Source organism: Microcaecilia unicolor, chromosome 12 (genome assembly GCF_901765095.1).
Source record: "Microcaecilia unicolor chromosome 12, aMicUni1.1, whole genome shotgun sequence".
NCBI classification, from domain to species: Eukaryota; Metazoa; Chordata; class Amphibia; order Gymnophiona; family Siphonopidae; genus Microcaecilia; species Microcaecilia unicolor.
In genome coordinates, this window is record NC_044042.1 from 4,052,309 (window position 1) to 4,079,192 (window position 26,884).

General features: G+C 44.5%; 2 protein-coding genes across 8 annotated transcripts in view; both read right to left on the bottom strand.

Annotated features, from left to right (window-relative positions):
• Window positions 1-4,353: 4,353 nt before the first annotated feature.
• Window positions 4,354-5,154, bottom strand: TMEM81 (transmembrane protein 81). The gene has a single exon (XM_030221614.1). It carries the CDS (start codon window positions 5,152-5,154, stop codon window positions 4,354-4,356), a length of 801 nt encoding a protein of 266 aa, XP_030077474.1.
• A 3,092-nt stretch (window positions 5,155-8,246) lies between these two features.
• The window catches only part of RBBP5 (RB binding protein 5, histone lysine methyltransferase complex subunit), a 29,996-nt gene continuing 11,358 nt past the window's right edge, over window positions 8,247-26,884 (bottom strand). Inside the window, exons 9-16 of one of the 7 annotated variants that reach the window (XR_003943962.1) lie at window positions 26,274-26,345; window positions 24,902-25,019; window positions 17,208-17,277; window positions 16,550-16,779; window positions 15,943-16,134; window positions 13,305-13,378; window positions 13,038-13,193; window positions 8,247-8,600 (exon numbers count right to left, since the gene is read on the bottom strand). Coding sequence is in view for 6 of the 7 variants with exons in the window: in XM_030220541.1 (XP_030076401.1) it covers window positions 13,311-13,378; window positions 15,943-16,134; window positions 16,550-16,779; window positions 17,208-17,277; window positions 24,902-25,019; window positions 26,274-26,345 (750 nt within the window). In the remaining variant the exon portion in view is untranslated. Of the gene's footprint in view, window positions 13,194-13,304; window positions 13,379-15,942; window positions 16,135-16,549; window positions 16,780-17,207; window positions 17,278-24,901; window positions 25,020-26,273; window positions 26,346-26,884 lie in introns of all 7 variants that reach the window. The other 6 variants (XM_030220544.1, XM_030220541.1, XM_030220546.1 and 3 more) reach the window with 6 other exon arrangements.

Consider the following 26,884-nt stretch of genomic DNA (forward strand, 5'->3'; position numbering starts at 1 on the left):
GCATATCGCTATTTTTCTTCATACAGTTCAGAATGTGTTTAATGGCAGTAATTATATAATATTGCCACTTGGGTTTTTGGGCCGTTTGTATTTCTTTTACGGTATGTCAAAAATGTTTTTTAAAAATGTTGAACTGAAAGAATCATAGGATAGAAAATAAAGTTCTACATGTTTAGAGGCTGGAGAACAATTGAAATTTAATGGGGGAGAAGTGCAAAGTGATATACAGGGGACTGTTTCTCTGGTGCCGATAGGTACTCAATCCTAGTAAGTCACCACCCAGGAAAAGGACCTCGGGGTCACTGTGGATAATTTATTCAACTGCTCAGTTCAGTGAATGGCAGCAGTCAGAAAACCTAGGATGTGAGGAATTAATAGAAAAGCAACGGAGAATTACACAGAAGCATTCCGATATGTTTTGATTTACAGTGCAGCCACAATTTTGGTTGACCAATTTCTCAAAAAGAATACAGCAGAACTAGAAAAGCAAACAGAAGGGCAACAGAAATGATAAAAGGCATAAAAACTACTGCTAGACGTACGCAGTGCTGTACACCTGAACATGAAGAAACAGTCCCTGCTCAACAGAGCTTACTATCTAATCAGGACAAACAGGACAAATAAGGGATAAGAACAAAGAGTAGAAAGATTCCGTGCGGAATCCACAAGATTAGCAAGATTCCATGCGGAATCCCAAAGAGTAGCAAGATTCCATGCGGAATCCCAGACTACTACTGCTCATTTCTACAGCGCTACTAGACATACACAGTGCTGTACACTTGAATATGAAGAAACAGTCCCTGCTCAACAGAGCTTACTATCTAATCAGGACAAACAGGACAAATAAGGGATAAGAACAAAGAGTAGCAAGATTCCGTGCGGAATCCACAAGATTAGCAAGATTCCATGCGGAATCCCAAAGAGTAGCAAGATTCCATGCGGAATCCCAGACTACTACTGCTCATTTCTACAGCGCTACTAGACATACACAGTGCTGTACACCTGAACATGAAGAAACAGTCCCTGCTCAACAGAGCTTACTATCTAATCAGGACAAACAGGACAAATAAGGGATAAGAACAAAGAGTAGAAAGATTCCGTGCGGAATCCACAAGATTAGCAAGATTCCATGCGGAATCCCAAAGAGTAGCAAGATTCCATGCGGAATCCCAGACTACTACTGCTCATTTCTACAGCGCTACTAGACATACACAGTGCTGTACACTTGAATATGAAGAAACAGTCCCTGCTCAACAGAGCTTACTATCTAATCAGGACAAACAGGACAAATAAGGGATAAGAACAAAGAGTAGCAAGATTCCGTGCGGAATCCACAAGATTAGCAAGATTCCATGCGGAATCCCAAAGAGTAGCAAGATTCCATGCGGAATCCCAGACTACTACTGCTCATTTCTACAGCGCTACTAGACATACACAGTGCTGTACACTTGAATATGAAGAAACAGTCCCTGCTCAACAGAGCTTACTATCTAATCAGGACAAATAAGGGATAAGAACAAAGAGTAGCAAGATTCCGTGCGGAATCCACAAGATTAGCAAGATTCCATGCGGAATCCCAAAGAGTAGCAAGATTCCATGCGGAATCCCAGACTACTACTGCTCATTTCTACAGCGCTACTAGACATACACAGTGCTGTACACTTGAATATGAAGAAACAGTCCCTGCTCAACAGAGCTTACTATCTAATCAGGACAAATAAGGGATAAGAACAAAGAGTAGCAAGATTCCGTGCGGAATCCACAAGATTAGCAAGATTCCATGCGGAATCCCAAAGAGTAGCAAGATTCCATGCGGAATCCCAGACTACTACTGCTCATTTCTACAGCGCTACTAGACATACACAGTGCTGTACACTTGAATATGAAGAAACAGTCCCTGCTCAACAGAGCTTACTATCTAATCAGGACAAATAAGGGATAAGAACAAAGAGTAGCAAGATTCCGTGCGGAATCCACAAGATTAGCAAGATTCCATGCGGAATCCCAAAGAGTAGCAAGATTCCATGCGGAATCCCAGACTACTACTGCTCATTTCTACAGCGCTACTAGACATACACAGTGCTGTACACTTGAATATGAAGAAACAGTCCCTGCTCAACAGAGCTTACTATCTAATCAGGACAAATAAGGGATAAGAACAAAGAGTAGCAAGATTCCGTGCGGAATCCACAAGATTAGCAAGATTCCATGCGGAATCCCAAAGAGTAGCAAGATTCCATGCGGAATCCCAGACTACTACTGCTCATTTCTACAGCGCTACTAGACATACACAGTGCTGTACACTTGAATATGAAGAAACAGTCCCTGCTCAACAGAGCTTACTATCTAATCAGGACAAACAGGACAAATAAGGGATAAGAACAAAGAGTAGCAAGATTCCGTGCGGAATCCACAAGATTAGCAAGATTCCATGCGGAATCCCAAAGAGTAGCAAGATTCCATGCGGAATCCCAGACTACTACTGCTCATTTCTACAGCGCTACTAGACATACACAGTGCTGTACACTTGAATATGAAGAAACAGTCCCTGCTCAACAGAGCTTACTATCTAATCAGGACAAACAGGACAAATAAGGGATAAGAACAAAGAGTAGCAAGATTCCGTGCGGAATCCACAAGATTAGCAAGATTCCATGCGGAATCCCAAAGAGTAGCAAGATTCCATGCGGAATCCCAGACTACTACTGCTCATTTCTACAGCGCTACTAGACATACACAGTGCTGTACACTTGAATATGAAGAAACAGTCCCTGCTCAACAGAGCTTACTATCTAATCAGGACAAATAAGGGATAAGAACAAAGAGTAGCAAGATTCCGTGCGGAATCCACAAGATTAGCAAGATTCCATGCGGAATCCCAAAGAGTAGCAAGATTCCATGCGGAATCCCAGACTACTACTGCTCATTTCTACAGCGCTACTAGACATACACAGTGCTGTACACTTGAATATGAAGAGACAGTTCCTGCTCGACACAGCTTACAATCTAATCAGGACACACAAACAGGACAAATAAGGGATAAGGACAAGGAGAAGCAAGATTCCGTGTGGAATCCCAAAGAGTAGCAAGATTCTGGAATCCCAAAAACTACTATTACTAGTACTTATTTCTATAGCACTACTAGATGTACGCAGCACTGTACACTTGAACATGAAGAGATTGTAAACTCTGTCCAGCAGGGACTATCTAATCAAGACAGACAAACAGGACAAATAAGGGATGACAAAGATTAGAAAGATTCCATGTGGAATCCCAAATACTATTAAGTACATTATTGCCACACTGGGACAGACCAAAGGTCCATCAAGCCCAGTATTCTGTTTCCAACAGTGGCCAATCCAGGTGACAAATGCCTGGCAAGATCCCAGAAAAGCTCAATACATTTTATGATGCTTATCCCAGAAATAAACAGTGGAATTTCCCTAGTCAATTTAATAATGTCTATGTACTTTTCCTTTAGGAAGCCGTCCATACCCTTTTTAAACCCCCCTAAACTAACCATTTCTACAGTGCTCCTAGATGTACGCAGCGCTGTACACTTGAACATGCTCGACAAATCTAATCAGGACAAATAAGGGATAAGGACAAAGAGTAGCAAGCTTCCGTGCGGAATCCCAAAGACTACTACTAATCACTGCTACAGCGCTACTAGACATACGCAGCACTGTACACTGAACATTAAGACAGTCTGTGTTCGACAGAGCTTACAATCTAATCAAGACAAACAGGACAAATAAGGGACAAGGGAATTACTAAGGTACATCTGCCTTCTGAAGGAAGGCTAAACAGGTTAGAGATTTTTATTTGGGAGAAAAGGATGGGCTACGATATAGTTTATAAAATCATTAGCAGAGAGGACCAGGTAAATAAGAAACAGTTATTTTCCTTTTCAAATTGTTTCATATTGTTGCCCCTACGTGTATTGTTGAAAGGTGGGGGAGGGGTTTCACTCAATGAATGACCAAGCTGAGAGGCATCTAACTTTGCTAGATTTAGAAAGGGGCTGGACGCACCTTAGGAGAAATCTATAAACATATGGACTTAAAGAATCTGTGTGTGTTTTATTGTAGCCCACTTACAACTGTGGATTGTGCTCGATATAAACATATTTAAATAAATAAAACTACCAGTGATGCCTGGAAGCAAGAAGTAAGGAATGGATGCACTTATCTTAAAAGCTAACTTGTACAGAAACACGCACACAGGTCCTCAGAATTAGAAGTGTTTTTAAATCATAAATAGGGAAGGTTATACTACACAAGTTGCTATACACAACATTGAAATGAATAGGTGACAGGGCAATCTTGGCTTTTGCAAGGGACCAGACACATTTCAGTCTTCCTGCTCCTCCAATATGCTTTGCTTTTTTAAAAACAGAAAATACAGTATCAGCCCCACTATGAGGGCTGCAAGGAAGCCACTCCCTCCACCAATCAGGCAGACATACAGAGCCTTCGTCTGCCAGGGTATGTCCTTCTTGACCTCTCTATCCTTGGGCTTCACTTCTTCGGCAGCAGCAAGTGCTTCAAGTTTTTCCTTACTAGTCAAAAATTTTTCAAAGTCAAGATTCACCAGTTTTTTGGAGATAATTTTCACACCAAAATACACCCTCTTGATCAGCTTTAGGTTCACCACCAGCTGCACATCACAACGGTAAGTTCCTGCATCCTTCTCAACAGCCGGGTCAAAGCGAATTGTGTAATTCTTGGTCTTAAAGGGTTTGAAGAGAGCATCATCCGTGGTAATAATGCCCCTGGCAACCCTCCAGTTGTACAGTAGACTTTGGCTTCCAGTGCCGAAGACTATGGTGGTAAAGCAACTGATTTTAAACGGACTGCCTACAGCAACTGTGAACGTCTGTAACCCACACACCCAGTTGGTCAGGCAGCTCTGCCGGCGAACTTCACAGTTGGTTTTAGAGCCATCAGGGAGAATAAGGCACACCACATCATCCTTGTATCCAAGCCCACAGGTGACAGAACAGGTTGTGCTATTCACCAACACCTTAGCCGTAACAGTTCTAAACTCTGCTGGAAAAGTTATGGTCTGGAAAGTCACTTCTTTGGAAGTCACCATCCAAGGAACAGAGGAAGCAACCAATATCCTAAGATAGATAGCATCCAAGATCTTCATGTCTCCTGCACAGTTTTCAGAGCTGCATCACAACCCTCTAATGTGGCTGGAATTCCATATAGGTCTCCTCACGATGAAAGCCAAACTGACTACCGCCCTCTCCCTGGAAGCAGGAGTTAAATACAATCAAAGGGCCACGTCCTTTTCCATTGCACAGTAGATGTAACAGCAAGCACGATGCAGAACACATTTTAAAGATCAACAAAGGTCACAGATGGCAGTAGTGTAAGTCTCCTGAACCTTTCCTTTGACAGACTATTTTCCCCAATTCTATTTAGTTGCCAAGTGATGCAAACAAAACTATTAGCATTAAAGTGCTTATGATGTCACAATGATGCTAGATCAGCGTACATTTGCAACATCTTCTAATAATTTGCACCTCCAATTTTCTGAAGCTGACTCCGTGGCAGTGAAGCCGTGTAGTCTTCTTAGGGTTCGTAATTGCCCTGCCCTCGAGGGAACTCTGTATAGTTGCCAGGGAAACAAACGTGACGTCAGAAAGAGAAGGGACCAACCACAGGCAATCACACTTGCTCTCACTGCCCCGCCCTCAGAGGGAACGGAAGGCTGCATATAATATTCACCCACCGGAAGTTCGTTCCCTCCCTCCTAGTTCCAGGCTTGTCGTCCGTCCGTCTGTCCCCCCTCCCTCCCAATTCCAGGGTCCCCCCCCCACCCCCCGTCCAAATTTTAAAAGTCATCCTGACTTACCTCACACGGTAAAAAGCGTGCAGGCTCGGCACTTACTTCAGTTTTCCCTTCTCTGTCTCTCAGCTCTGGTCCCGCCCTTTCGGAAACAGGAAATGAGGGCGGGACCAGAGCTTAGAGACAGACAAGTGAAAACGGAAGTGCCGAGCCTGCACGCTTTTTACCGCTGCTGCCGGCCGCCGTAACCCCGACGAGGTAAAGTCAGGATGACTTTTAAAATTCGGAGGGAGGGGGCCTGGAACTGGAAGGGAGGGAGGGACAACGACCATGGAACTCGGAGGGAGGGAGGGACGACGACCCTGGAACTGGGAGGGAGGGGGGGGGGACCCTGGAACTTTCCTTAAAAGCATTAATGGCAGAAGGTGATTATTTTGCTCGCGCCAATTTCATTTCAATGAGAAATGGGCTTTTTACTACTACTACTACTATTTAGCATTTCTATAGCGCTACAAGGCGTACGCAGCGCTGCGCAAACATAGAAGAAAGACAGTCCCTGCTCAAAGAGCTTACAATCTAATAGACAAAAAATAAATAAAGTAAGCAAATCAAATCAATTAATGTGAACGGGAAGGAAGAGAGGAGGGTAGGTGGAGGCGAGTGGCTCCAAGGCGCGTGGAAGAGCTGGGCGGTGCCAAAGAGCCGAGCGCTGCTCCCCCAAGCTGCTGTCTGGGGCGCGATGGAGGAAATGGCTGGGTTTGGCCTGCAGAGGAGGCTGTGAGCATACTTCTCATTCAGCCTGCGCCTCCTCCGCTCCATCCCCGATTCCCCGGGGATGTTTACTCAGAATTTGCAATACAGACTTAACTAGAAGATCCAGGCTGTTGACAAACTAAAATCAGAAATTCCAAAGAGGAAAGGAACTACAACAACTTTTCTCTATTTTTCATAAGCTCACTACCCGTCGTCCCTCATGAGAACACTCGGGTCCAGCATCTGATACTTCAGCCAATTACTTTTCATCAAAGATTGAGACACTTCAAGCCACTTTCCCACCATTGTTTAATATCTCTTAACAAGTCCAGCTCTCTTCTTGGTCATCATTCAATATCCCTTCCTTAGAATTTCTCTCTAAAATATTCTAACAGAAAAGTGCTACATTCTGTTCTCTGGATCCAATTCCTTCCAGTTAGTTAAAGTTACCATCTCTTTAAAAAAACATTAATAGCCAACGTTGGAGCAATGTTTGAATAAGACGGGAATCAACAGCGGCTATTAATCTTTTTTTCATCTCTAGCCAATAGTCCATCCATATTGAGTATTTGGAGTGAAGTCACAAAAGCAGCAAGGAAGAGGTCCATCAGAAGGACTGATTGCACTATATATAATTTTAAATGACTATTATATATGATTAAAAGCTTTTATATGGAATTTAATTTTCACAATGATTATATAAGTTAGTAATTAATTGTGAATCATTGAACTAGGTTTATAACCATGTTGTGCTGTAGGAATGAATAGTCATTGTGGGCATCATGAAAACCTGACTAGCTGGGGAGACTCCAGGATCAGATTTGTCGGTGTCAGCTAAACGCGCTGTGATTGGCTGAGAGAGACCCAGAGGGGCATAATCGAAAGGGACGTCCAAACAGTTTTGATTTGGGCATCCTCGCACGTCCCGATCCTCTCCGGCGGTGGTCATTTCGGGCACGTAACAAAAACACGTCCAAGAGAAGGGTGCCCATCACAAAATCTGAAGAAAAAAACGTCCAAGTGCTTGTCAGGGACGTCCTTTTTTTTTTTTTTTTGAGAGTGAGGACGTGTATGAAGCCGTCTTTGGCATGCGCAGAGCAGCCAGCATAACGATTGGCTGCTCTGCGCATGCTCAGCTGGCCGACTGGCTTCCCCTCCTTAGGAAGGAAATCGCGTGCAAATGAGCTAACAGCGAGTAGCTCATTTGCATGCAATTTCCTTCATGCATGCCCGTTTTTTTTACCGATTCGCTAAGGGACCGGTAAGGGAAGGGCTCTTTCCGTGGATTTAGTGCATCTGGCTGCAAGTTGTAGCATCTGTGCTCCTACGCTGCCAGCTCACAGTACTGGTATAAATGCTTCATGGATCCTGTGCACAGACCAACCAGTTGTGGCCAGTTCAGTGGTCTATCATACAAAAGCCCAGCGTCTGAGCATCCTCCGTGCCACCAATCCACATTCTACTGATTGAATGCATAGTACAAGCTCTGGCCACAAATCCCTCACTCATAAAAGGCATAAGATAAAAGTTATTTTAACAAAATCCTCCCATTCCAAATAAGCTCTGGATTCTGAAGGACTGATCATGCCTCCAGTAGTATTAGGGAAAAGGGGGCCAGGAGCAAAAAAGAAGGGGAGAAAAAAAAAGGTAGAGGCCACCAATGAATAAGGAAACTCACAACATAATTATCATGAGGGTCAAGGCTTAGATGTCCAAGCTAGTTGTGTTTTATTCAGTATATACAATTAGACAGCGATTGACAAGTTCTGTACAAAACTACATAAAACAAAAATGAATCCAAAAGAAACAAAGTATGTACATAATAGGATATGGGAGATTTTTTTACACATTACCAGCAGTTCACATAACAAATGTGGTGCAAAGTTTAGCCTGGAGATTTCAGCAGCGTACAGTGACAGACACAGACAGTTTCTGCAGGCAGATGGCAGCAGTCTAAGAGAGCGGGGTTACTGAGTGGCGAGCGTCCCGAGACCTGCTTCAGAGGCCTGCTAGATGCAACCAATGATTTAAAATCATCTTCCCGGCACCTGCAATTAAATCGTCATGCTGATTCAGTAAAACATGTCATCTGCCACACTCTTGGGGAAAAGGAGAGAACAGGGGTCAAGCGATTTAAGGCTGTCCAACTTAAACGGGAGCTGTGTAAGCAAGATGTTAAAAGGTCATAAGAGACACATTTTACTTTTAAGTACTGAAGCACAGCAGTGTTGTCTAAACTCTGCAAAATGACAGCATTCAAACCACCTTACACTGGAGTACAATTTAAAAAGCAAACTTTTATTTATGCCTGTTCCAAAATAAGGAAATAATACCACTTCCCTATCATAATGCTCTGTGAAGAATGAGTTACTTATCAAAGCAGGATATTTCTCTACAGATCCCAGGATCACCAGAATACTGCAGGACCCACTGAGTACTGATTTCAGCTGTCTCAGCGTATACCGGTCCACCCCCCCACCCCTCCATTTACCAGAATGATTACTGCCCACCTGTCAGAATAGCCAACGATGCTGTAAAAACAGATGAGCCATGGAGCTACTGGGTGGGGGAGGGGAGAGGAGAACCTCACTTCAACAGGGAATTAATTAACAGGACCTGAATCAAAGCTTAGAGGTGGGTGGCCAGTACTACTGAACTTGATTAGGGCATGTCCATTACTATGGAAGGAATGCCAAGGAGCTGGTCTGGAGCATAATTTGGCAAAGGCAGGTGAAGTAACTTGCACACTCCACCAAAGCAAGGCTTGCTGGATGCCAGACGAGAGAGTTCGGGAGCAAAAACTAAGCAGTCAGCAACCGATTAACTACAGCACAGCCTAACAAATGCCTTCACTTAATGTTCCCTCTGAAAATCCAGGTTGTGGGGCTTATGAAGGAACACTGGAAGAAATAAAATATAATATCTTTCTAGGGGGGGGAAAAAGGATCTTTCACAGGGGGGGGGGGGGGACAGGGCACAGTGGAAGCTCGAGTAGGGTCTGAAGTAACACGGTTACGAGGGGAAACAGGAAAACTACACGAGCTCAGCATTCCTCGTCTGTCTTCACATTTGCAAGTCAGTCCTAAACGTCAGCCTTGCTCTAACGATAAACTGGAAAATGGTGACTGCAAAGGCTGAACTTTGCTGACTGGCAATCGAAGACACAAAGGCACCTCAGCTCTCCCTGATGTAGCCAGCTATCCCCCATAAACCCAAAAGCCAAGCAACAGACCTAAGGAAAGGAAGCAGAGGACAGGCTCCAGCTAACTAAACTTTGGGAAGCCACAATTGGTAATGGAAGCCAAGGACAGCACAGATCAGACGCTCACCAAGCATAAGACATGCCTCAATCCTGGCCATTTTATGTCTGGCACAAGCTGCGTTATCTCGAACAGAGAGAATGCTATAGCAGAAAGAACACGTGATCACAGAATCTAAACAGTACATAGGTCCCAATAATCCATCCCTGTACACTCGGTACATTTTACCAATCTGTTTTTCCATTGCTAGATAGTATATTTATTTTTCCTTTTATGAACGAAGCAAATCATATTGTGAAAATCAGCCTGCTGCCATATGATTCTGCTTACACCAAACTGGAACAGGATGGCTGAACAATGCCGTTTTTGGCCACATCTGTGTCAGTGGCATGGATTCCTGAGTGTACTAGGAAAAAAACAAACAAACCAGGGAGCACCACTTGTCTGCCAGTTACATTATAGATGGAACCCACGCTTTTCTGAACTGCTGGGAAAGCTGGAGCTGCTTAAATACAATCTGACATGAAAACACAGAAAAGCTCAATTCAGTCAAAGGTCAGGATTTCCCACCTGTCATACACTCAAAATTATTCTGTCCACTGCATTTGTTAAAAACCAAGTGTAATGACAGAGGGTAAACAGGGTTTTCAGAAGGCAGATAAGGTAAAGTCATAGCCCCTCCCGATGTTCAGCTGCATTTGACCAGCCAGGATCAGCATCTGGCCAGTTAAATGCAGGATAACCGGCTATCCGTCAATATCCAGCAGTACATGGCTGGCCATACAGCCCCTGAATATTGCCGGTTGTATCGGGCGATATAACCGGCTATCCACCGATTTTAAAAATCAGACCGGCCAAGCTTGGCAGTCATATTTGGCCACGTGAAACCCTGGAATTATCTTTGGCTGGTCTGACTAACTGGCCAGGGCTATTAAGCTTGATCAGTTAAAGTCTGACCAGCCAAAAGTTAAACCTGATATTCAAGGCTGCTCACCGTAAACTGACCGGCACTGAATATCGGCTCTCGGCACCAACCGCGGGGGTTAACAGGACTAACTCCCACGGTGTGAAAACTGGCCTCAATAATTTTTCATAATCACATATCGGCTTCTAAAGGAATCTGTGAAAACTCAGACAAGCTTAATTCAATGTTTAAACTAAATGAAGAATCCAAAGTAATTGTTTTACTGATTCACTTCCCTTAAAGAAAGAAATGGGAAGGACAGGACACTTCCTTTGCTTTCCTGGCTCTAGCAGTGGTGATAAATGGATCAAATGTTGGGAATGAACAAGAACCCCAGACACATGTGGAGAAATTAGCAGTTAACTGCACCAAACACTCTAGTAATTGGGGGTTTTCCCCATTAAAAACTGCTACCAATCACACCCAGGAAGATAAAAGGTTTAAATCTGGATGGAATTTGGTAGCATTTCAACCTCATGACCAGAGAAAGAAACGGCAGAAGGGTTAGGGACACTAAAGCTGTACCTGATAAACAAAAATCCGTTCGTTCCTGCAGATTCATCTTCTGGGCAGGGAATGGGGACAGGGAAAGTACATTTACAGAACCACAGAATTGAGAGATTACAATATCAGCATCAGCACAAAGATGACGATACCAATGGATGACAAGAGAAGGCGAGTCATGAGGGAAAAACTTTTAATCACGGGAGACTTTTCAACCAATAGGTTTTTTGTTTATTTATATCTGTGTGGGAGGATTTAATTTTCATTTTTAAGTATTAGGATAGCTGAAGTTGCTTCTGGATTGCTGCAGGACCAAACTTGCTGACCGTGTGAATGAATGCTGTGGGAAGTACGTGAGCCCTGTGATTCGAGACGTGTGTGGCAAAAATTCAAAAGAATTAGTCAAACTGCTGCAAAGAACTGTCCCTTTGAGGTGGTTATCTACAGCTCTTCAAGTCAATGCAAAGGGAAAATGAAATGCAAGAGACCAGGCTGTTTTTCCCTGAAAGATCACCACACAATCAAGCTGATCCTACGACACCACCTCAGAAAAGCACCCACTCTGTTGTATATTCCATCACACTTGTGACAAAACCACATGCGAGCCAAAGGATTTCAATCAGTGAGTGAGTCAGTCCTTAGCGCAGTATCATACACCGATAACAAGTGACTCAGCGATGGCCGTGATACTCTTTTATCATTTCACATGAACGTAATAGCTTATAATACAGAAACATTTTCATTCCCAGTCCAGAAGGGGAGAAACGTTTTGATAAGTACTTGAATCTGTCAGGGAACAGGAACTATCAGCAGCATGCACCGGCCCTCCGTGCATTTAGGGGGCTGTTCTATGACTGAGCACATGTTCTGAGGGACCCTTTCCTAGAATAGCATTTAAATACTAGTATAACCTGGTATCAGTGTGTCTTACGTTAATGTTCCTGCAGTTACTCCAACCGCAGACCTTGCTTAAGTGCGGACCCATGTCGTTTACAGTATTCTGTAAGCAACATGTATAACTGGCAGCCCCACCCCCACCTTTTACAAGCCCTTACAGACAGCACATACAAGTGCGAAGGCTCTACACATTTACATGTATAAGGGGTCTAGTTTAGAGAATCACCTTTTAATGTTCCCAAGTGCACATGAACCCAGAGCTGCTCCTGAAGGGCAGACTGCTATCGTAAGGTGGCAGGTGAAAAGCGGAGGGAAGAAAAGCTCCCACCAGCTTCTCTTTTTTCCAACAGCCAGTGACAAAGATGGTTAAAAAAAACAAAACAAAACACACAACTGAATACTGTTGAACCCTACAAAAGAGAGCCCCCTTTCCTGAACACAATGGCAAGTACGATGGGCAGCATGTCTAAAGCAGATAAAAGGACCTTCATTCAAAAAGTCAACATCCTGCAGTCCCGAGTTCATTAAAAACAAAAGAAAAACCACACGTACGCATTAAAAACTAGGTAAAAAAATGTTTCTCAGCTTCACAGCAAGGGGCTGATTTACATGTAGCAAAATCCGACTCCTCCAGAAAAAAGGATACGTTGAAAACAAGAGCACAGCCCCTCTTCCCCCCCCCCCCCCCCCCCAGCATGCCTTGTTCTCAATGCCTCTTCCCAAGATGCAACCCCCAGGTGTCCAACAGTGGAGAAGAGGGAAAGAATCTTCCAAGACCACCTTTTGACTTTAAAAATACATCCTGCCAACCAGAGACGTCCACTGATTTTAAAGGTTAACAGTCGCTGACCGAGCCACACCTTGTTCCATTATTGTCCAGCCCACATTGTAGAGGATGTTACCAGAACAGAGAGCGAGACGAAGAGGGATGCAGAGGGAGTAAGGTGGGCGTATGATTGGCAATGTGTTTGCAGGAATGCACAATCATCTTCACAACAGTTCTGAGATGCCACCACCTACAAAGACCAAAACAGACGTGAAGAAAAGGGTTGTTAGCAGGTCTTAAGACATGCGATACCACTGCAGAGCCAGCAAACTGCCTCTGGATTGTAAAAACTGTCAGTCACCTCGTTCTATAGCAAAGCAGACTTTAGGAGAAGAGGGAGCGAGGAGACCTCTTGGCCCATGAAACCTCCTGCTTCTAAAAACAGACCAGAGAGATGGTGTGTAAAAACAAGCAGATCAGACAAGGGGAGGCTGCCACAGCCCTGATCAGCTAAGCTATTCCAAAAGCAGTCTAGATTTCCAGCACCTTTCCTGTCAAGTTAGTTCTTCAGATTTGCTTTCTGGGTTGGGGGGGGGGGGCAAGATATTAGTTTTATAGTGCTGAGATTTATTTCTACCACCCTGAAACAAGAACAGAACAAACTGTTTAAATCAGGGTTTCCCCAAGTCCAGTCCTGGAGTACCCTTTGTCAGCCAGGTTTTCAGGATAATCAACAATGAATGTACATTACATAAGTACATAAGCACCGCCATACTGGGAAAAGACCAAGGGTCCATCAAGCCCAGCATCCTGTCTCCGACAGCGGCCAATCCAGGCTTCAAGAACCCGGCAAACACCCCCCCCCCCCACCCCCAAAAAAAAAAAAAAAAAATTTTTTAATAATGTTCAATGGACTTTTCCCTCAGGAATCTGTCCAAACCCCCTTTAAATTCCGTAAGTCCAGCTCCTGTCACTACATTCTCCGGCAACGAGTTCTAGAGTCTACCTACACGCTGAGTAAAGAAAAACTTTCTCCTATTTGTTTTAAATCTACCATATTCTAGCTTCATCTTGTGTCCCCTGGTTTTGTTGTTGTTTGAAAGTGTAAACAAATGCTTCACATCTGTCCGCTGTACTCTGCTCATTATCTTGTAGACTACATTAATACACTACTTCCATTATATGTGGCACGAAACGCCTAGCCACCCGCCTGGGGCTAATCCTGTGGCCACCTAGCGGGTCTATTCCCAGCACAGCTCGGGTCCACCTGAACCTGCCGCTTGTGCTCTACACTAGCAACCCTCCACCCCCACGCACTATATTCCACTTGCCTCTGGGCGAGTCTCTCACCCACAAGTTATTCCCCGGCGATTGCTAAGACACTGGGGCCACACTCCAGGGGTCTCACAGTTCCTAGAAAGCACCCAGACCCCAAAACACAAACCACCAGGATTCTTAGTCAGTCCAGACAAGCAGAGTCAATAAACTAAAAAAGGTTTATCGGCATAAAAATATTGAACAGCACACAAAAACAGGTAACAGAATATGGATTAATATTAAACTATCTAAACATTCAGTCACTACCTAGACAGTGCCTGGGGAGGAATGGAAATATAGATGCTCACAGATCACCGAGACCCTACGAGCATATATTCTGTAACCTTTCTCGCTCCTCTCCCTGGCTGAGACTGAAGGAAAAGCCAGTACACCCTGGCTGAATTTGAGCTCCTGGGCCAATCAGAGCCCAGAATAACATTTTTTTTTTTAAACAGCTGCCACATCACTGCAGGTTACTTCCTCTCTGTGTTAAACTAAAAGGAGGAACAGTCATTTTTTCTGCCAGCTTTAAACGTAAACATGCACCACCTGCTGGCCACACTACAGAAATGCACTTCATGAAATATAATTTATATGCTGGAAAATTCACCATTTTGTCACAATATGCAAATCTCTTTTATGCACATTCATTTTGGATATATGCTGAAAACCTAATTGGCAAGGGGTACTCCAGGACTGGATTTGGAAAACACTGGTTTAAATGACACCTTGAGTATTTTATGAAGGCAGGTAATCAAATGTAAACAAACTCCCAGATACATCTTTCAGGAAACAATATGCCCACACTGTCTGATCACCCTCTCCCCCTCCCAGTACAATAGACTATGTATCACATAAGCAACAGGAGCAGAGTTGTAGCAGGTCGGATTTAAAGTAGGGTCTGCATAGCAAGGGAGGGATTCACGACTGGACAGAAGCAGATCAAGTGAAGCAAAGGACATGCAACAGTCTAAATTCTTACCAATGACATGGAAGACACAAGAGCCCTTTTTAAATCCTATTGGTTGATTTGGAGGTCATGATCCCATGGCCACTGGATGTTCTGCGGATTGCCCATGGTGTCCATTTCAGAGGGAAGGGAATAATTTTTAAAAACGGAAAGCTATTCTGTTTCCACTGTTTTTTTTTTTTTTTTTAAGGAAAATATAGGTCAATATACGTCAACAACATTCTGAAATGCAAACTTCCTTCACTCTCAAAAACTGGGTTTATAAAACAAACAAACCTTAAGAATGCCTGTGGTAATTCCATCCCAACCAGTGTTAGGTGGGAACTGTGTGATCTGTGACGTAATCACCTCAGTGTGTGCATTATCCACTACTAACACATGGATTGCTTATTACCAGCAGGAAAGTGATCCAGGCTCTTGCCAATTCTGGACACAATGATTGATCACAGTACAGAACCTTCACCTCAGAAAAATAAAAATGCTCTTCTAACGGAGCAGTTTCTCAGGACTCCCACTGCACCATTAGAACATCTCGCTCCAAAGCTGTAACAGAAGCAGTTACACAGCAAGCAACATGCACCCGGCTCGTCACAAGTGTACCCATCCTCAGCAGCATGTTAACACTGACAAACAGTAAGCGAGCCGGGGAAGACAGGACAGAGTAGGGGGCCTGCAAAGCAAGCTGCTGCTGCCGCTCACACAGGGTCCTTACCTGTCAGGGGCTGTCCCAGCTCCGCCTGCACTTTACCCTTCACTGCTCCTTCCAGAGGCAAACCTCTGTCCCCTTTGTAGATTTTCGGTTTAAAGGGAGAGTCTCTCTCTTTACCTTTTGATCCCTTCGGCCTGCCTGCTTGCTTCTTCTTGGACTTCCCATCCCCCTTCACGCCCAGCAGGGGGTGCACTTCTGGAAAGCCAGAGACATGCCAGTAGTGAGTGAGTGCCACTTCAAAGACAGATATAGTACTATGAAATCAGGCCGCTCCTTCTGGATGCAGAACACCCAAGATATAAGGAAATCGTGAAAATGTTACAGCCAAAAGGGAAAACAAAGTTAAAAGAAACCTCTCTCGATATTACAAGATTATCTATGCTTCTTTGTTACCCACTCTAGACTCCTTGGAGTAGCAGGATATAGAATTATTTAAATAAATTACTATACTGAATTTTAAATGTGTAATGGAACAATATCAATAAATTCCTAAAATGCAAAAGAATAAAGTTTGCAAACAGTGTCACTGCTATTCACCATACAGAAATTGTTACAGAGAGAGACCGCTGCTGTAGAAGTGGTCAAGCCCTCTGGCGGCCGGTATACTCACCGTCCACAGGCACTCCTTGCAACTCCACAGTTGTGGTTTTCGGTTTTTTCTTTAGCGGCTGAGACCCGTCGGACATGGCTTGCCGTTTTTTCTCCGAACCTGTCCCGTCTTCGGCAATGGATATCTGCACAGTGTCAGGGGGTGGCCCATACGGGTTCTCCTCAGGGTCTTCCACCTCCGGAGCAATGGGTAGGTAAAGCAAGGCCTTGGCGTCTTCCAGTTCCTCGTCACTGTGTGAAGACGGAGGGTTGATTTGGTTTTCGGTGTACTATTTCTCCTTCAGTACAACGAGAACTCGCAGCACATCAGTAACTTCGTATTTTGAATAAAAGGTAACCCCCCCCCCCCCCAAAAAAAAAAAAAACCCACAGGACTGCAAGACATGGCCTTTATCATGAGAACAGGAAAGACATACCGATTTGTATACAAGAGGGAAAGAAACTGAACAGCAACAAAGCAGAAAAAACAGGGACCCATGCAAGCCCCAAAACCACCTTTTTCATTTGGTGGTAATAAGTTGCCCCGACTCTACCTTTAATCCAGATTTACAGTCTCCAAGTCAACAAATCAGAAAGGCCACCGTAGAACAAGGTTTGGAGAGTTCCATTTGTGTGTACACCTTTATTTAAAACCTGCCCAACTGCAGCCCATCCCTTACCTGCTACAAAACGCTGCTATGGGATCTACGCTGGTTACATCCACTTCCTCATCTTCGGCTGCATCTGCACCTGCACGACCAGATAGGAAGAGTTAAAGAGTACAAAAAGTCCTAAGACATCCAACTCTCCAGCTATACCTGTTCTTTGTTATAGACATGGTAGATGGTTGGCAGAAGAACTTGGTAAACTTTAATCCTGTAGCCACCAAATGCTTAGTTTACTGATTGCCAGACACCTTCATTCCATTTCAGCCTGTAACCCTAAGCATGTCTCCTCTTATCACCAAAATACGATGGCTACCTAAAACATAAGAGTAGCCATACTGGGTCAGATCAATGATCCATCTAGCCAAGTATCCTGCTTCCAAAAGTGACCAAGCCAGGTCACAAGTATAAATAGTAGAACCCTCCATGCTACCAATCTCAGGGCAAGCAGTTGTTTCCCCATGACTGAATCAATAGCAGACTATGGACTTTTCCTCCAGTAACTTGTCCAAACCTTTTTTTAAACCCAGATACACTAATTGCTGTTACCACATCCTCTAGCAAAGAGTTCAGAGTTTAACTATTCGCTGAGTAATACATATTTCCTCCTATTTGTTTTAAGATTTTTTCCATGTAACTTCATTTGAGTGTCTCCTAGTCTTTGTACTTTTGGAAAGTTCAGTTCTACTCGTTCTACACCACTCAGAATTTTGTACACCTCAATCATATCTCTCCTCATCTGTCTCTTTTCCAAGCTGAAGAGCCCTAACCTCTTTAGCCTTTCCTCATACGAGAGGAGTTCCATCCCCTTTATCATTTTGGTCGCTCTTCTTTGAAACTTTTCTAATTCCGCTAGATCTTTTTTGAGATATGGCAACCAGAAAGGAACGCAATACTCAAGGTGCGGTCGCACCATGGAGTGATACAGAGGCATTATAGTATTTTCGGTCTTATTCACCATCCCTTTCCTAATAACTCCTAGCATTCCGTTTGCTCTTTGGCCGCCGCTACACACTGAGCAGAAGATTTCAGGATATTACCTACAACGACACCCTGGTGGTCTGTACTCGTACTTCCTCCTGAGGCCGATACTCGGACTGCAAGAGTTAGCTGGGCTGCCTACTACTACTACGTATCATTTCTATAGTGCTACTAGACGTACGCAGCGCTGTACACTTGAACATGAAGAGACAGTCCCTGCTCCACAGAGCTTACAATCTAATTGGGACAAACAGGACAAATAAGAGATAAGGACAAAGAGTAGCAACATTCTGTGTGGAATCCCAAAGAGTAGCAAGATTCCGGAATCCCAAAGACTACTACTACTACTTATTTCTAAAGAACTACTAGACGTATGTAGCGCTGTACACTTGAACATGAAGAGACGGTCCCTGCTCCACAGAGCTTACAATCTAATTAGGACAGACAAACAGGACAAACAAGATATTCAATGCCGGGCCGTTTCTGGTGACCAGCATTGAATATTCGGTTTATTTTTGGCCGGGTTCAACTTAACTGGGCAAGTCAATATCCAGCACTAGCCGGTTAAGTTGAAACCGGCTAAAGATAAGCCTGCTATTTTGGCCGCCAAACTTAGCTGGTGATGCGCTGGATATTAGCAGATAGCTGGTTAAGCGATATTTAACTGGCCTGTTCAATAATGCTGCAGATGGTGGCCTGCATCTCTCCCTGTGTCGTACACTGTTGGTTCTCAGGCCTCCCATCAACTCAGCTCACTGCAAATGCAGCAGTTTCAGGCTCCACCACTGGAAGTTGCCTAAACTGTTTAAAATTAACTACATTTTGCAGTGCCTGCCAAGAACATGTGCCAAAGGACTGCACAGAAGGCTCAGACATGCTCATTAGTGTGCCAAGTTATTAAGATCCCACTCTGCCCCCCCCCCCCCCCTTCCTTCTTACTCTCTTATACAACATCTCTCCTCCTCCATCCCTGTAATTCTGGAAATCCAGAAAGGTCTACTTGTGGATTTATTTCTAAAAATGAGCACAAAAGGGTAAGACAGCTTGTTACAGTGTCCCTACCAACCTTTCCCAATCTATGTCAATCTGTCTGTCTCGTAACCTTATCTTGTCTTCCTTTCTTCAATAGTCCCTTTCCCCTATGTGTCCTGTCTGTCCTACCCTTATTTGTCCTGTCTGTCCTGATTTAGATTGTAAGCTCTTTTGAGCAGGGACTGTCTTTTCTTCATGTTCAATTGTGAAGCACTGCGTACGACTGGTAGCGCTATAGAAATGATTTATAGTAGTAGTATGTTCTCATGACCAGTGGTGTGCTGGAGCAGGCTCTCACAGGCTGTCGAGAGCCGTTTGTTAAGTTTTTAAGAATTTTGGGAGCCGGTTCTCCATGGCTACTTTAACAAATGGATCCCAAAATGTGGGCTTGGGCCCCTCCTGAATTCTCTTTTACTTTGCTGGCGAGAGAGAGCCCCCTGTTAACAATTTACCAGCACACCCCATCTCATCTCCTTTAGGCTTTGCTAACTCCGATACCTCTTGCCATAGGACTACAGAACGCGCTTTCCTTAAGAAACAAACATGACTTTATCTGAGACTTAGTTCATTACCATCATTTGGATATCATCTATCTCACTGAAATCTGCTTAGCAGATAGTGACATAAGTACATAAGTAATGCCACACTGGGAAAAGACCAAGGGTCCATCGAGCCCAGCCTCCTGTCCACGACAGCAGCCAATCCAGGCCAAGGACACCTGGCAAGCTTCCCAAACGTACAAACATTCTATACATGTTATTCCTGGAATTGTGGATTTTTCCCAAGTCCATTTAGTAGCGGTTTATGGACTTGTCCTTTAGGAAACCATCTAACCCCTTTTTATACTCTGCTAAGCTAACCGCCTTCACCACGTTCTCCGGCAATGAATTCCAGAGTTTAATTGCGCATTGGGTGAAGAAAATTTTTCTCTGATTTGTTTTAAATTTATTACACTGTAGTTTCATTGCATGCCCCCTAGTCCTAGTATTTTTGGAAAGCGTGAACAGATGCTTCACATCCACCTGTTCCACTCCACTCATTATTTTATATACCTTTTATCTTAATCAAGCTTGCCCTCTTGACTACCTATATCTACTTGATAGGAATGGGGGAAGTCTAGCTGTTACTTACAAAGTTTTCTCATAGAGTATCACCCCCTCCTTGCACAAAGACAGTTCAATTCATACTTGGAAAAAAAACACTCTCTAAAGGCTGGAATAATATTTCATCCACCCATACTCAGCTGCTTATTCTTTTCGTGATACCTCTGCCAATGCTGGTCCAGTCCCTCAGTTTCACACTAAGATAACACAAACTCACACTCATTGCTGAATCCTGGTAAATCCAAAGCTTCGATCTTTTTATAGGCATCAAAATTCCTCTTACCCTGATTCTCTTCTACTGCAGGAACACCCTATGCCCACTGACCCTCCATTTCAGATTCTCAGGACAACTGTGGAGAGCGAGAGCTTAAGCTCCAATTACAAATATCCACTATTAAAAAAATGTTGTGCGTGTTAAAAGTGGTTCACCCTGTTTGGTCAGTTCTTGACCCCCCCCCCCCCCCCCCCCCCGCCGCCAAAAAAAAACAAAAAAAACAAAACACGCTTTCAGACTTATTTGGACTTCAGCAATCAGCTGCCTAGATTACTGTAATCCACTGCTTCAAAGACTTCCAGTCAGATCTTACATGACTGAAAATACTATAAAATACAGCCATTAAACCAATTACCAGTTCTCCTAGATAAGACTATTTGCTTCCAGTTTCCTAATGGATCCCCTACAAAAGCCTGATGATTGTTCACTGAATCCTATGCACTGACTGTCCGCCTACTTGTCCAGTTTGTTACGCCTTACTTCCCAGCTCAGTGACTGAATCCATAGGCGGTCGGTGGCCCAACTGTTTGGGGGGAGCTTACATCCATAATTGTCTGACAACAGAAAAAAAAAAAAGTAAAAATAAAAGTCACAATTAATATATTTTAATAAATTTAGATATTAGATATGTATCATAAGTCAAAGAACAAAGTGGTTGCTCAAAGCATACATACAAACCACAATCGCTCAACTGCAAAACACTATGCACAAACTTGTGCAAAAACACATTCATAACCTTACCAAACCATAACAGTACTAATTTCAAGGACAGGACGAGCTACAACCTTATGCGTGGAAAGGCAGCACTGTAATTACACCGGGCTCTAAAACACCAGTACACAACCTAGTGAAAAAACAAAAAGGGCTGCAAATATTACACGCTAGCAGAATGCTGCACCTTGACCACACATGAAAAACACATGACAACAGATATGAAGGCAAAATACTGCACTGGAAAGTTACCAGAAGTCAGACTCAGCATGCAACCAATACTAGAAAAATTGAAACTTACACGAAAAATATCACAGATGCACATTTCAAAAAGCCGACATATTCCAATTAATACATTCTGAATAAAATACTTTTTTCTACCTCTGTTGTCTGATCATTTAGTTTTTCTACTCGCTTTGGTCCCAGTGTCTTTTTTCCATTTGATATTTTTTCTCTCACCATGTCCACCATCCTCCTGTGTCCTTATGCGTCCTGTCTACCATCTGTAGCCCTGTCCCTATCCTTTCTCCAGTTTCATAATCTGCCCTCAAAGTGTTCCGATCCAGCCCTTAAATTCAGCAATTTTTCCCCCCTCCATCCATATCCAGCATTTCTCCTCACGTCCCTCCCCTCCATCCATGTCCAGCATTTCTCCTCTCTCCCTTCCACTCCATCCGTGTGCATCTCCTTCCTTTGTCTTTCCTTCCCTCCATCCTTGTCCAACATTTCTGCTCTCTTCCCTGCCCTCCACTCCATGTCCTACATTTTCCCTCCCCTCCTTCCATGTGCATCTCCTTCCTGACTTCCCTCTCCTCCATCCACCCATGCCCAACTCTTCATTCTCCCCTGCCCTCTCCTCCATCCACCCATATCCAGCAAATTTCCTCTCCCCTGCCCCCACTCATCCATCGAGGTCCAGCAATTCTCCTCTCTCTCCTGCCCTCCACTCCATCCATCCATGTCCAGCAACTTTCCATTCTCCCCTGCCCTCTCCCCAATCCATATCCAGCAAATTTCCTTTCTCCCCTGCCCCCTCCATCCATCCATGTCCAGCATCTCTCCCTTGCCCCCTCCATCCATGTCCAGCAACTCTCCTCTCTCCCCTGCCTTCTCCTCCGTCCACCCATATCCAGCAAATTTTCTCTCCCCCTGCCCGCCCCTCCTCATCCAGCGATCTCTTCTCGCCCCCTGCCCTCCTCTCCTCTTCCAGCGATCACTTCCCCTGCCCCCCCCCTCCTCGTCCAGCAATCTCTTCTCTCCCCCTGCCCTCCTCTCCTCGTCTAGCGATCTCTTCTCTCCCTTGCCCTCCCCTCCATGTCCAGCGATTCTCCCTGCCCTCCCTCAGCTCCCCGACAGCCCTCCTCTCCGCTCCTTTCCCCCACCCCCCCACATTTACCCATTTTATTTTCAGGCACAGCGACGGCAGTGAAGAGGACAACACAGCGGGCTCGTCTCCAGCTTCTCCCTTCCCTCACACAGTGTCCCGCCTTCTGTGATGATGTATTTCCTGTTTCTGCGAGGGCGGGACACTGTGTGAGGGAAAGGCTGTGTTGTCCTCTTCACTGCCGTCGCTGCGCCTCAAAGTAAAAAGGTTAAACATGCGGGGGGGGGGAGGAATGGAGAGGAGGGACCGTCCGATGGTCCGAGAGGTGCCTGCAGCGCTGCGCCAGCCCTGCGTTTGGGGGGGGGGAGGCAGCAGCCAGGGGAAGGTCATGGTTGGGCACCTATGATTGAATCGTTCAACCAAGTCTGCACATGAGCCACACTAAGATCAGACTAGTCTAGCCATCGTACCAGAGCGGCCCTTTTCTTACAGTTGGAGCCTTTTAGTGACACTAAAAAATACATATTTTCAATTTTGCTTTCTTTTCCCGATTCCAGATGAAGCTGCTGCAGTTTTGTGACTGGGTTGGCCTGAGGCAAGTTAGCCAAAGACTGTTTTAGCCTATCCCTTCCCCCGCTTAGTCTTCCTGACCTACCCCTCCTTCCCTACATATTTTATTCTTTTGTTTTAATCTATATGCTTGTGAACTATTTCCCTTTGTTTTTAATTGCATTGTAAAGCACTAAGTTACTAGCTTGATAGGCTATATACCAAATAAGGAAGAATTAGATCTTACCTGCTAATTTCCTTTCCTTGACTTCCTCTAGTCCAGTTTAGACACAAGGGTTTCTGCCAGATACTTGTGACCTGGATTAGCCACTGTTGGAAGCAGGATACTGGGCTAGATGGACCACTGGTCTGACTCAGTATGGCTATAGATCAAGAACCACAGGCCCAGTGCATTAGAAGAACAAATTCTGGGGTAAAACTTTACACTTGTCATTCTAAAATCCAAAGGCTCTGAGGAGTTTTGTCTAAGCCCCCAACAAGGCTCATTACCGGGGAACCACCCACTTGGCAGTGTGTGGCAGTTTCCACCTAAATTGCTCCTTCTACAGTCCCAGATGCCTCTGGAGCCAGCACTGTGCATGCTTTCATGGACACTGCTGCTCCTGGTAAGGCCACTCAACTCTTCTACACACACGTGACTGCAGTCAAACTCACCGATACTGTAGTGACGACTGCTGCTGGCCACACAGCACCTGCTATGCTTATCCTGTGCTGCTATTTCAGCCACTTTTCCACATGACCTTAGCACTCCTCTAAAATCACGGCATCAACCTGAAACAGCCCTTCTCTGGCTGCCCCAGGAATCCCTGTGCTGCCTTTAGTGTTCCACTGAGCTCTTAACCTCTGGACTCCTCCGAAAAGAAGGGAGAAGCACCAAAGGCACAAGCCACTACAACTCCTGGGACAGACCAGGACGAGCATGGAGGAAGGCAGGGGAAGCCCGACACCACCAGGGTTGCCTAACCAGAATCAGCCGATTTAGCCTTCTTGTTTCTCTTTATCTGTGTGTGTGTGTGTGTAATACATATGTATATACACACACACACACACACATATACGTACACACATACAGAGTCAGGATCTGGTCTGTGGACCACAGGAGGTGCAGATTCCTTCTGTTAATTAAAAAAAATGTGTATATATATATATATATATTTTTTTTTTTAATTAACAGAAGGAATCTGCACCTCCTGTGGTCCACAGACCAGATCCTGACTCCACAGTCTTGCCTCAGCTACCGTCCACTGGAAAGTGAGACGTACCTGCTGGCTGTGGACTGCACAGGCCCCTATACAGGGTGACATAAAAAAAACAATAGTTCTCAGATTCCATTTGCTAGTGGGAGAATATAAAGCACATGTCTGTTTTTCAGGTGCCCTTGGCCTGGATTGGCCGCTGTCGTGGACAGGATGCTGGGCTCGATGGACCCTTGGTCTTTTCCCAGTGTGGCATTACTGATGTACAATGAATATGCATGAAATACATTTGCATACAAGAGAGGCAATGATTGCATTTAGCTTGCGTATTCATTGTGGGTTTCCTGAAAACCTGATTGGCTTGGTTTGTCCTGCGGACCGGGTTGAGAACCCTTGGTCTAGAAGAAAGAAAAGGAATGCTGAAACTTGAAAAACTTTCATTACCCTGTACAGCTCCTCTAGTTTTCCTGAAATACAAAAATCTCAGTGCATTATGCCTGGAGCTTTCTTGGGATTACCTGTCTGCTCCGGCTCGCTTTTGTCCTCATCTTCTATATCAAATTCAGACTCTCTCTCCTCATACTCCACGTTCTCATCCAGTTCCTTGAAGTCAGGAGCAAAGGCACTCCAGTTTTCCTGCACCATAAGGATAAAGTATTTTACACAGTGAAGACAGAATGAACTGCTGTAAAGAAGTTCGCTTCTGAAAAACAATTCTTCCTCTTCTGGGTCACACTGTTACCCGCCAGCCACAGCCCTTGCACACTTGTCATCGTGTTTAAAGGTGTGCCGGACAGCTGACGGCATCAATGTAGGACCGAAAAGAAGCCCAGCTAAAGCTCCTCATTAGAAGGTGCTCATATGCAACAGTCTCTCTCCTCTTCATGTTTAGCGCAAGTACAGAATTTATTTTACTACCTGTAATCTCCTCATCTGCCATTGCTATGGACCCCCAGATGTAATGACCCCTTGTAGGAAATGGCAGGAGACCTGTGGAGGTCCAGAAAGTTTGGCTGCCTGAAACACGGGGTCTGCAAACTACAGCGTGCATGTCACGTCTCATGTTCCTAATTCTATTCCTTCCTCTTGCTTCTCTGTTTCCATCCTTACTTTTCACCCTCTTGTTCTCTCCTCTCTGTTTCTCTCTCTTCTCATTGCAAATCACTGATTCTTATTCTCTCCTTTGCTTACCACATACTCTTATTCCCCAGTTTAGATCTCCCTCTCACATGCAAACATTCTCTTGCTTTCTTGTCCATAACTGTTTTGGGCTCTAGCCTCTTCTGCTCTCACATACTTTTACCTCTCCCACTCTTGGATTCCTTCCTTTACACACACACACGATCAGTTGCTCTCTATTACCTATTCCCACCCTTCCTCACTTTGTTACTTCCCTTTTCTCAGCCCCTGCCTCCCAAATGCACTCTCCTCTCTCACTCCCACCCCCCCCTCCTGTACCTTCACAGGTGATGAGCAGCCCCAGCGATTCAAGCAGGTGGCTGCTAGCTGGATCTGGGGTCTTCCCTCGATCACGTCCCGCCTGCACAGAAACAGAATTGTCATCAGAGGCGGCAGAACGCGGCCAAGGGAAAGCCCCTGATCCGGCCGTCTGCTTGAATCGCTGTGGCTGACAATCGTCTGCCAAGGTACAGGAGAAGGAGAGATGCTGGATGGACCCGAAGGGGGTACCTGGACCGGGGGAAAGGAGAGGGCGATATGCCAGTATTTCTGGCCACAGTACCAGGGCGAAAAAAACCCCCAAACGAACAAACCAAAAAAAACTGGCACTCCTGAAGTCCACATGGGAAGGTTCGATGGTCCAGATTGCGAACTGCCATTTGAGTAGCCCTGGTCTACATACTGCAAATGAATCCCAGGTTTAAAACCTACCACTTGATTCTGTGCCCATATAGACACCACGCCACTGGAAATGGAAGCTATGATGGGCCGGACAGGATGCCACTGGAACAAAAGAGCAGAGCAGAAAGCACAAGAAGAAAATCAGTCCACATCACATTGATTCATATATGAAGAGAATTCTACAGAGTTCTGTCTCTCACACAAACACACAACACACGCCACTTGCTCTAAACCTATAAAATCATACTACAAACCACTTTATTACAATATTTCAAAAACAATATATGTATCCTTTCAAAAATAGAAAATATATAAAAAAGTGTGCACACATGAAATCCCATTTGTCTCCCCTATTATCACACATCAAAAAAATGTAAACCAAGCTGTACTCAGAAGGCTTATTCAGTTCATCTCTGACTCTACAGGTATCGGATCATATCATACAGAAGTTTTCAAACTGAAGCATAACAAATCCAACAGACAGTTTCCTGTGAGTTCATAAATGCAAATTCCTCCAGTCCATAAGGGTGTTAGCGTTTTCCGCAGCAGCTTAGATATTCTGAGACAAGTGTTGCACTTGGTAGTCCTAGATTATGACCATGCTAATTTATTTATTTTTATTTGTAGCATTTGTATCCCAC